At 41.7% G+C, this 10,987-nt stretch overlaps 2 protein-coding genes across 2 annotated transcripts; one reads left to right on the forward strand and one right to left on the reverse strand.

Moving 5' to 3' along the window:
• Nucleotides 1-4: 4 nt before the first annotated feature.
• Nucleotides 5-5,619, forward strand: uprt (uracil phosphoribosyltransferase (FUR1) homolog (S. cerevisiae)). Its single transcript, XM_076738572.1, has 7 exons — nt 5-577; nt 1,517-1,559; nt 1,657-1,726; nt 1,954-2,016; nt 2,753-2,914; nt 3,493-3,591; nt 4,191-5,619. The coding sequence occupies exons 1-7, from the start codon at nt 345-347 to the stop codon at nt 4,295-4,297; spliced, it is 777 nt and encodes a 258-aa protein (XP_076594687.1). The 5' UTR covers nt 5-344; the 3' UTR covers nt 4,298-5,619.
• Nucleotides 4,529-10,635, reverse strand: zdhhc15b (zDHHC palmitoyltransferase 15b). Its single transcript, XM_076738571.1, has 11 exons — nt 10,498-10,635; nt 10,040-10,066; nt 9,832-9,926; nt 9,609-9,729; nt 9,232-9,301; nt 8,920-8,952; nt 8,711-8,831; nt 8,387-8,519; nt 8,067-8,193; nt 7,555-7,673; nt 4,529-6,627 (listed from the first exon to the last, which is right to left on the reverse strand). Exons 1-11 carry the CDS (start codon nt 10,613-10,615, stop codon nt 6,581-6,583), a joined length of 1,011 nt encoding a protein of 336 aa, XP_076594686.1. The 5' UTR covers nt 10,616-10,635; the 3' UTR covers nt 4,529-6,580.
• Between the last annotated feature and the right edge of the window lie 352 nt (nt 10,636-10,987).

A 10,987-nucleotide genomic window follows, 5' to 3' on the forward strand; every position in this document is an offset into this window, starting at 1 on the left:
TCACATCCGGCCTTCGTCAACGCTGTCAGTGTCAAGGCTAGCAAGCGAGCAGCTTTGCGCGACTCTAAATTTTCGTGGTTATATTAGCCGCTAGTTTGTTTTGAACACGACGTGGTTCAGTATTTGAAGGTTTGTTAATGTGGTCCTAATGGGCAGCCTGTACGCGGCGAAGTTAGCTGCGTAAATCGGAGATTTTCTCTTCAAAACAAGAGTCAAAGCTAAAGGAAGAACACGTTGCCTTTGTGAGACAGCGGGCGAACCGTCAGTAAGTGGATCGCTCCGTCAAGAAACGCCATCTGGCTTTAGCATAGTTTGCAGGGAAGACCCTAAACCTCGTACTCAGGATGCCATGCCACAATCAGCAACTGAACAATGTCAGCAGTGGTCAGGAGCATCCAATGAAGCAAGTACGATTTGCAAACAGTAGCAGCAGCAGCAGTGTGCCTGCGGTGCTGACCAACTCTGAACCAACTGATGCGACCACACAGCCTGTCAGCCAAGATGGCCTGGGACCTCAGCTCAAACTGCTGCCTCTGAACGACCAGATCCGAGAGTTACAGACTATAATCAGAGACAAGTGAGTCCCCACTCTTCTGTCTTTACATACAGGCCACAACAAATCTGGTGGTAGTGGCACACAGTGTTTTAATATTAAGGGCCGGATACCTCTAGTTCAATGTTAAGGCAAGGCTTTAGGTGCTCACATAACTGTGAGGGAAAAAAACAAGACCAGTAATCTGAGATATCACTGCCAAGCAGAGAAAGTATTGATTAACTGTCTAAGAAGTTAAGACAAATATAAGGCTTCACATTTAGGCGGCTTTCAAGCTGTAGCATGACTAAAATCCAGTCCAGTCTCATGTAACTGTGTCATATATACTGTGTGTTGATATGTCTGAATAATCCATATGTCTGATGGTTTGTTTAGAGTAGTGATGCCCTATATGTGCAACTAAAAATCCTTTAAACCCACAGATCTTTATCTCAATTTCCATAGTTTACCTTGCTGAATGTGGGGAAATTTGCCTTGAATCTTTCCATTTGACGGAGCGATGCAGCCTGAATAATATTTCACTCCCTGCGAACATCATGCAGCTTCAATGAAGCTGATAAAACATATCCATGCTGCTGTCGAGACAGTGTGGAACATAATGAATTTCCAGCCTGAAAACTGTTTCTTAGTCACTGTCATAATAAAAAATCATTTCAGCTACATAATTTTAAAAACCCGCTCGAATGACATCATTAAAACATTGCACAAGCATCAAAAGAATATTAGATTTGTGAAGTCACAGCCCCTTTTTACCTCATCTTACACAAAGAGGAACGATCCCAATCACTTCAACACAGAGAGGCGAACATTTTAAACTGAAAGAGATGACTGGCATAGGATCAGTGCCCAATATCAGTTAATACCATACATTTATGCTTCAGAGCAGGAGGGAAGAGGGTTTGGTGTATCCAGAGTGAAAACATACTGAACTGTCTAATCAAATGATTGTCTTCATATTTTCAGGACAACCAGCAGAGGAGACTTTGTGTTTTGTGCTGATCGACTGGTAAGATCATGATTTAATACTACACACAGTACTATAAATGTCTAAGGGCTGAGCTTCTTCTTTCAAGCGGTGAGCTCTCGTCTTTCTCCATCAACAGATCAGACTAGTAGTTGAAGAGGGTTTGAATCAGCTCCCCTACTCAGAGTGCACTGTGACCACACCAACAGGTGAGCGTCTCTTTCTCTGATAACAAAATTCAAGTTTAAAGGTTGAACTCAGAATCTGAACTCTGACATCTAAGGTTCCCCCGGAGCAGGCTGGGTACAGCTGGCTTATTATGATAATGTAAATGCAAAACTAAGTACAGTGTTTCACCTCCAGCATGTATGACTGAGTGTGCTTGTTCCGAGCGGCTACATTTGTGAATGTCCCTGCTTCGTTTTTTTTCTCTCAGGGTACAAGTACGAAGGTGTCAAGTTTGAAAGAGGCAACTGTGGAGTCAGCATAATGAGGAGTGGTAAGCTAAACCTGCTGTAGTTCACCGACCAAATTAGTCTTTCCTTTGTAAGGGCATGTATTATGTCTTAGGTGCATATGTGATTTGTGACAGCTGCACTCGTGCTGTAACTCCTGTACTGCACGTATTCATCATGTCAGGCTATTGTGTGCCCTGGATCAAACATTTTTTATCAGCAGTCAGTTCTTTTCTCTCAGTGAAGGCGATTGAGAACTTGAATACTAAATGACACAATGACAAATGTCACACGGGACCTTGAGACCAATGCAGTGCCTTTCAGAGCATGTTCTCTAAAGGCATCGTGGTCAGTGGACAGGACTGTTTCTTGTTCTTTCCCCTTCAGATTTAACCCGACTCTTATGGCTGTCAAATGCAAAACCTTATACAGTTATTGCAAAACATGTATTTTCCCTGTGTGATGGTAATGCTAGGGCATGAAATGTGAAATATTGGCCTGATGGACACACAGCATAGATCAAATACTGCATCTGAAAGGCAGCACACATCTGTATGTGTGTGACCCAGCTGAACTATATCAGACAAAAAACTATTTCAACATCATGCTTGTAGATATTATATTCAGCATGTCACCAAGCAATAAAGAACTACAACAGAACTGAACTGTACAAGTATTGTGATAATTGAAGGCAAGAGAGCAAACAAGGAATACTAATACAATAATAATGGCATAAAGAATCCCAGATCCCAGTTGCGACCTGCGTGTCTCCCCTCACAGGTGAAGCCATGGAGCAGGGTCTCCGGGACTGCTGCCGCTCCATCCGGATTGGCAAGATCCTCATCCAGAGTGACGAGGAGACACAGAAAGCCAAGGTCTACTATGCCAAGTTCCCTCCAGATGTGTACAGAAGAAAAGTGCTGCTCATGTATCCCATCCTTAGTGAGTACCGCACGGCTGGGCACAGTTTATCTTACTGATGACTCCGGTTTACCTCTCTTAGTAGCACATAAATGTCAAGAGATGTCTATTTTTTGTGCAAATGCAAAAACAGTTTCATGTATTTATTCATTCTGAGAAATCTCCCTTGAGTTGACCTTCACCGCCGCGTCTGCATTTCCACATCACACCGGCCCATTCACACTGTTCTGATAATTATAGCTCTCATGGGGGAAATTATACACTGCCTGGGAGATAGCCACCAAGCTGCTGAATAGCATAATGAGGACTAACAAAAATAGTATCTTAATAGCCCTAGTTTCCCAGTGTCACAAAGCAGCATTTTTCTGCTCTCAGGTTTTGGAAAATACGATGGCGACTGAACCAGGTTGAAAGCGCCCAGACTCAGATCAATCAGCACATCACTCTGTACCTTTTTCAGACGCTACCATACTGTAATGCATCCATTATAGGCAAACAGTCCATTTCTAATGCCTTAAATACACACAGCACATTGTTTTTTATGTCTGTACATAAAGTGATTTTGTGAAACTTCCAACCTAAACGTTGTCTGTCTGCAGGTACAGGGAACACTGTGATTGAGGCGGTGAGGGTGCTGATAGAGCACGGAGTCCAGCCCAGACATATTATCCTCCTCAGCCTCTTCTCCACGCCTCACGGTATACCACCGCAGCCAGTTCACTGCATCCGCAGCTCTCCACCAATTTACTTTTGTTGACCCTCCAGCTCACACAGTTAGTCTCCAATCTCCTCTCCAGTCCTGGTCCTGCTGTGTCATTGTCTTCATACAATATGCTGCTGGTAAACACAGTGCTGCTCTGTGGCACTGCTGTCTGCAGCTCGACAGCAGCGGTTTTAAATGAGTGAACAAAGCAGCAAATTAGTTTTAAATTGGACCAGTTATGGACAGTCCTGGACAAACACCCCTTTTTAAAGATTTAAACCTAACATTGGAAATTATGGGGTAATTTGTGGACATGTAATAGTAGTTTGCCATGACATGTAGTGTATTTGTTCCTGGTTTGTGGTAACGTTTTTTTTAGCCCCTCGTCCTTTCTTCTGGTGTCGTCATTGAATCAAAATTCCCACTTTAACACAAGAAATGCTGAAATCTGAAGGACACGATATCATCAAATCGAGTGGTTAGCATGTCCCACGTCTTTGAGGAGGGATGCCCCCTCTGTTACTGTTCCTGAAGGTATCCTCAGGATGCCTTGAACTCTCCATCAATAGCGTAATACTTTTACTTTTCTCCTAGGAGCCAAATCTATAATCCAGGAGTTCCCAGATATCACCATCCTGACCACAGAGGTTCATCCGGTGGCTCCGACACATTTTGGACAGAGGTACTTTGGCACCGACTAAACCGAGGACAACCTGAGGAACATGATCTACAAATTGCTTCGAGTATATGTGTTCTGTCCTGTTTATTTAAATGTATCTCATGTTCTCCTTGTTGTGCCAAATACTGCTACGTTATCTCCAAAGCTCCTAAACTTGATAGAAAATTATAAATCTGATGGATCATATTTATTATCATGCATTTTTTGCTGTGTATGCTCGTGTTGAAGAAAGAGAACAACACCAAACAACATGAAGAGTTCAACTTGGATCATTTATTTTGCATGTTACAACAACTGATGGAAAATAAAGACTTTATATTTGTTAACAGACAGAACAGCAAATCAAACACTATCAGTACTTTTGGTGGTTTAGAGGTGTTGAAAAAGGGGGAAGCGCCACAACCACATAATCCAAAGACAATTGAAAAGGGACCATACTGTATGTGCTTTAGCTATATTGAACTCCTGTCTGCAAACTGGATATAATTTGTCTTCTTCTCATGTTATAAATATCCTACTACATGAAAAAGCACAGTTGATTCAATAGTTTAAGTGTCACTTCATGGAGCAAAATATACAGACACTGCCTGCAGCAGTTATGAATCAGTAAACTCAATACACAGGAAAATAGCTGAACATTAGAACAATAAATAGACACAAGACGACATGAAACACTCAACATCCACATCTTTCCTAATGTTTTACACATGCTTTCAAACACCTCAGGTAAAAAGGACACACAGTTTTAATCAATAAATGAGTTATGAGTTATGATATGAATGTCTTAGACATGAGCAGCATTTGATTTGGCTTTCCCAGCACAGTAGAAAAACAGATCTGATGAAGCAAGTTAAAGTGTCAAGATTAAAACAGCATCAAGCGTTGATAAAGGCCCAACTTTTCACTCATACTGAATAAATGGGTGTACTCTGTCACAGAAATGGCTCGCAACTAAGCACACTGGCCAAGTACACAAGTCCGTGAAGCGAACAGTCTCAATGAGGAGAATCCGTTTGGTTGGTATTAAAAGTTTTAAAAATACATGAACACAGGTAGAAAACATTTGGAACGTTATATTGCAGAGGACCGCTGACCTCTACCAACCAGTGGATGAAGATCAGGCTTTATATACACGTACAGTTACAGACAGAAGAACCGACGTCCTCTCCTGCGTGTGATTTTGTGCCCATGATGAACGTTTTGCTATCGCTTTGCATCAACACAGAAGTTTAATCATACGAGGGCTGGCTAGAAGATGAGATTGTGATCATTATTTTATTTAAAAAGGTCTTTCACAGTATATATTGTATGCTCATCCCAAATTAAAAAAGAGAAATCGTTGAAGCCATGACATACAGTATATTCAGGATATTACTCCACTGAAAAAAAACGATGCCTTCATACTCTGGCTGAGATTTCAGCCTTCACTTTCAACCATAATGAGCTGTAGCTGTGAGGCGAAGCTAGAAGTTAATGCTAGTTTTCTGTTTATTACCGTCACCAGTCTGATCAGATATTATTAGTGGCATTTTACTCATTATTATTCATGCTGAAATATAGCATGTGAGAGGTTCTTTCGCAAAAAGGTGCCCAAAATGTTGGCACAGTCTACTCACAAGCATGTGCTGGATACATTCTTAGGAGATACTGACTCCCAAAACAACAGAAGATATATATATATATATATATATATGAATAAGGCGAAGGTTAAGTCAGGTAATCTAATATGCTTATGTTCACTTATATTAAAAAAAAAAAAAGGTAAAATCTTCTGTTAATATGCTGCATGACCCAGACTGGGAGAGGCCAGACGACTGAATCACTACAGGAGACCTCTGGAGCGTTACGGGTGTGAGGTCACAGCCCAGCACTGAAACAGAGGCATATGAACTAGTACAGTGCCAGACAAGCTTCCCAATTAACAGCAATTTCTAATCCCACGAGGCCAGTGCCATGAGATGAGCGATCAGGGGGACATATGCCCCCGTGGTACGGGAAATAGCAGTTGTCTCTTTGTGCGTGAGGTAATATTTGACAGGTTTGTTCCAAATCAAACTGATACTGTTGTCCATGAGAGGTGAGGAGAGGTGGTTGTCCAGTGAGTTCCTCTTTGCATCATTATGTAAAACACTCGGTAAAAGTGGCAATGACAGTCCAAATGCAGGTTTTACTCCACACGTTTGGCCCCCGTAAGATTTCGTGTCTGAACATCCACATGATTTGGAATATATTTGCCTCGTGGTGCGCAGTGCGTGCGATATTAACATACATCCTCTGCACCAGTGTAAATTGTCCTTACATTAAACTACTCTTCCTCCATCTCTATGGTAACGGAGGGGTCTTGGTCCTCAGCTGGAAGGAAAAAGAGACAAAAAGAAATTTCATGCATTGTTTTGTTTGCTGCATCTGATTCAGCTCATACAGTGATTAACATTATGCTGCATATGACCACCAGGTGGCAGCAGAATATAACGTCTGAAATCCAAGCACAGCAAACTGTTGTTCGGGGGAGACTGGTGCGTCCAGATCAGTGAATTTAAGCATGCAAGTTTGAGCACAAACACATGCAGATTTGCTTGTTTTCATTCTAGCAATCATTTTCCTCAAAGGTGACAAACTGTGTCCTCCTGACTGCTTGTGGAATTGGGGGAAATCAAGTGAGCACAAATAAAACAAGCTGACGTCATATTTTAATACGCTACTGAGGCCTCAAAAAAAGCTAACAACTAAAGCACTGATGTGGTGTTTTTGAGTGCGATCAGAATCAGAATTCATTTTTAGCGCATTAAAAAAAGGCGTTTCAAAAGAGTTCTCGACATAAAAAAACAGCAAAAAAAAAACCAGATGTAGGCAGTTTATCTCTGTTCGTGTTTATGTTGAACTGAAAGACAGCGGGATCGAGAAAACTTGATTTGGGAGGAAAGTCCATGTCAAGCGTGAGAGGAAAATGAAAGTACAGAGATGGCTGCCACTTCATTTTACAGCCTCATCACAAGTTAAAGTGCAAAATAATTTGAGAGGTGAATATTGCCCAAAATAAACACAGTTATTCTTTTTCAGAAAGCTTTCAAACCGTGTTTGTGTCTGTGGTCGCTCAGGGAGGCTTTTGCTCGCAAATACAACAACGGTGTCTATAGAAGCACGAAGAGGCAAGAAGCACATATTCAGTTTCTGTTTTTCTCGTTTTCTATCCATATTTCTTCTGGACTAAGTACACACAGAACTACACAGAACATGTGGAAGTATAAGTATGCATATGACAAAATTAAAATGACTCACCCAGGCTTCCTTCCTCAGAGTCGTCGTCTGACTCCTCCCACATGTCCTCATTAGCTAATAAGGGGTTGTGAGATTCAGAGCTCCGATTCTTCAAGGGGAAGTAGTGGCCATTCCCTTGGCTGACATGTTCATCGCACAAAAGACAATGGAAGCTAGTTAAGAGACCACGACCATTACGCACTGATCCCATCCCTCATTCTACATTTTCACCAATGCTGCTACATGTAAAACAACTCTGGATTCTGCAGACATCAACTTTATTTTCTTCATCCTATCCACTATCCATATCGCCTGTATTTTTACTATATAACCGATTATCTTAATTATTATGGGCATTTATGCTGTATGGTGTCTCTGAGTTTGTGTTTTTCGTCTGTCTATTGCTACAAAATACACTTAAAGTTACAGGTACATTGTACAAATGCAAAATAGAGTGACGTGTCTGAAAAATCAGAAAATGGAGGAGAATCAGCTAATTATGCATTTTAACTTGCTGCTGATATCAAACTCACCTTGTGAAGACGGGGATGAACCACAGTCTCCGATCCTCTCCGAACACCTGCTGCAGGTTTCTGCGTATACCGACATTGAAGCCATTTCTGTCTGGTCCAGTGACAAAAATGGGAGCTGAGAAGGCCTCTAAGAAAAAGGGAAAACAACCACGGGTCAGAATATGTCTTTATGACTCAATTCTTCACACCTACTCTAACAAAGGACCTACATTCATAACACAAGAGCTCCTCCCAGCAAATAATTCATGTCATTTAGGTAATGAGAGAGCAGCTTAATGACCAGAACAATGGGGTTTTCTGATAAATATGTAAGCCCTCACCCAAAGTGGATCTGTTTTTGGCCAGCAACCAGCAGTGGTAGACAAAGAGGAACATGAGACTGACGAAGAACATGAGCGCCACAAACATGAGGAAGAGGACATGGAACTTTGCGGGCCCATTTGGCAAGTCCCCCTGGGAGAGAGAAACAAGAGACCCAGAAACTTGAGAAAATGGTGGGCTTCAAAAAGCTAGAACTCATGACAGAGGCTTCAGTTCTCTGCTGTTGTGGAGTTGCAGTAGTGCCAACTACGTGCAGCTCAAACTCATCATATGACTCCATTAACAGACGCTGAGCATGAAAAATGATTTTAAGTGACACTCACCACCCAGAATCTGAGGAAATACTGAAAGACTGTTGCTGCAATGAATACACAATACAGCATGGAGTAGGAGAGGAAAAGCAGGAAAAACTTGTAGTTGGAAAAGCCCACACAGTTGTTCACCCTGAAAGAAAAAGAAACTCTGGCGTCAGAACAAATTTAATGAACAAATTCATCGAAAGACGGGAAATACAAGCTAAGTTACTCCTTACCAGGGACAGTGGTGGTCCATCTTCAAGACACATCTTTAAGAGAAGAGCATGTTTATTTCCACATTCATGTTGACGACATAGCAGCTATGTTAAAGCACCGTAATACACTTTCTTCCAGTCCAACTTTGAATGTGACCTTCTTTACATGTATTCTGACAGTGGCGTGCTGAGTCCTTCTGGTAAACCTCTGCTCTGATCGATCATTAGGATTTTCTTTCTTAGAACTAAGCAACACCTTCTAATTATCACAACAGGCCCTGGCTAACAAATATCCCCTTGCCTGAATGGATTGAGGAGGAAAGAGTGACTTACGTTTCACAGACGGAGCAGTGGTGACAGCGGTCAGGCTTCAGCACCTGGCAGCGGTCGCAGAACCTGATAGCTAGAGACAAGAGGATGGCCAGATGAGTGAACGACATTTGAGCTGAGCTTACCCTTCGCTTACTTCCTGCAGCCTAGAACTTAGTCTTAGCAATCAGCACTAATGAAAGCGATACATTGGCTGATTACTCTGGATGGGGATGCTGAGGAGCACACACAGAGCTAATTGCCCCAGCCTACTTGCTTTCAACACACAGATTATGTGTGAGATGACGGACTGTGGCTAATGTACCTTGCTTTGAGATATGGCAAATAAGTTAGTAATATATGAAATCCTGTCCTTGCTTGGGAATAGGAATACAATTTACCTCCAGATTGGGCTCGGGTGAAGATGGGCAGTTTCTTTGCAATCTCAACCAGGATTTGCTTCTGAGCATCTGGCCTCTCCTCCATCTCATATCTTTGTTTGTCTGAGTATGACAGCTGAAACTAGAGCAAGAAAGATGATCAGCCCCAGATGTTGTCCGACAGACTTAATGTATGGTACAATGAATCAAAAACATTATGTTCATATTCCCCAGTTAAGGATACCTTTTTGCATGGTGATGAAGGAGGGGTAAATATGGACTTCCAGTAGGTCCACGAGAACATCATAAAACAAACATGAAATACCAGCAGATAGGCGACTGAAAGCACAAAACAATAGTCACAATTATTTACAAAACAACTATGAAATAAAGTTTATGTATTGTTTCGCAGTGCGCTGTGTTTGTAGCACAAAAATGAGTGGGCAGCTCACCTTTTTCCAATGTGTTGGCGAGGGTGACTGTAAAAAGAAGAATAAGGCTCACTAAAAACACACACCGGATGTCAGAGACGAGCAAAAGTGCAGCAAACTGTTTGCAGTAATACTAGTTTGATTATTCAAAGGACGAACATTTACCGGCTAACACGACTAGCCAGATTGACAGGATGTAGCTAAAGAGGCACTATAGAGCCAGTCTTTGTATGAACACAGTGTCAACACTAACCTCTTAACGGCAATGACAAATTAAATTACCTGTGACTGTTTTAAAAGATACGTTAAATGTTATGTTAATCAAATGAATGCACACACCCTAAACCACTTCCGCCTAGTTTGCTAGCTCCTGCTCGGTCTATAACGTTATTATTGTCAACACTGCTGTGCGGCAATCTGCGATGTCTACAGTTACACGGTCAAAATCACAACAAACGAGCACAGTTTCGCATACTTACAAAGACAAAGCTCAAAGACGTAGGCGTAGTATGACCACAACACCACCGAGGTTATTATAAGCACTGGTATCCAAGAGAAAACCCTCTGACAGCATCTCAACCCTCTGGAGAGAGCCATATTCCATCTCACCTCTGTTCTTATCTGTGCTCGACTACCATTCCTGGGATTTATCCATCAGTGACATCGGCGAGCGATTCACCCGACTCCAGCTAGGCCCGTGACCTGGCAGCTGATTATCTAAATCGATCATTTCTATTACAGTATTATAGTAATGGAACTACTAATGTAATACGTTTACTTAAGTACGTGTACTAAGTATAAAAATACTGAATTATAGAGAAACAAAAAGCAGCTGTGCCATAAGAAGCGCAAACCCTGACAAACTCCCATCAACTTTCACAAAATTCAATTTAGTTCACTAACAAATTCGCAGGCTACTCTAACTGTACTAAGAAACATAGTAAGATACATCATAAACATCCCATTTCT

The sequence above is a fragment of the Chaetodon auriga genome, chromosome 9 (genome assembly GCF_051107435.1).
Source record: "Chaetodon auriga isolate fChaAug3 chromosome 9, fChaAug3.hap1, whole genome shotgun sequence".
Classification (NCBI taxonomy): domain Eukaryota; kingdom Metazoa; phylum Chordata; class Actinopteri; order Chaetodontiformes; family Chaetodontidae; genus Chaetodon; species Chaetodon auriga.

Bases quoted from the DNA above. Each gene is read 5' to 3' on its own strand.
- uprt (XM_076738572.1), top strand. From the start codon at position 345: ATGCCATGCCACAATCAGCAACTGAACAATGTCAGCAGTGGTCAGGAG. The intron at 2,017-2,752 runs GTAAGCTAAACC...CTCCCCTCACAG, and splicing joins AGTCAGCATAATGAGGAGTG to GTGAAGCCATGGAGCAGGGT. The intron at 2,915-3,492 runs GTGAGTACCGCA...GTCTGTCTGCAG, and splicing joins GCTCATGTATCCCATCCTTA to GTACAGGGAACACTGTGATT.
- zdhhc15b (XM_076738571.1), bottom strand. From the start codon at position 10,615: ATGGCTCTCTCCAGAGGGTTGAGATGCTGTCAGAGGGTTTTCTCTTGG. The intron at 9,927-10,039 runs GTGAGCTGCCCA...TTGTGCTTTCAG, and splicing joins CGCCAACACATTGGAAAAAG to TCGCCTATCTGCTGGTATTT. The intron at 8,194-8,386 runs GTGAGGGCTTAC...CCTTTTTCTTAG, and splicing joins CAAAAACAGATCCACTTTGG to AGGCCTTCTCAGCTCCCATT.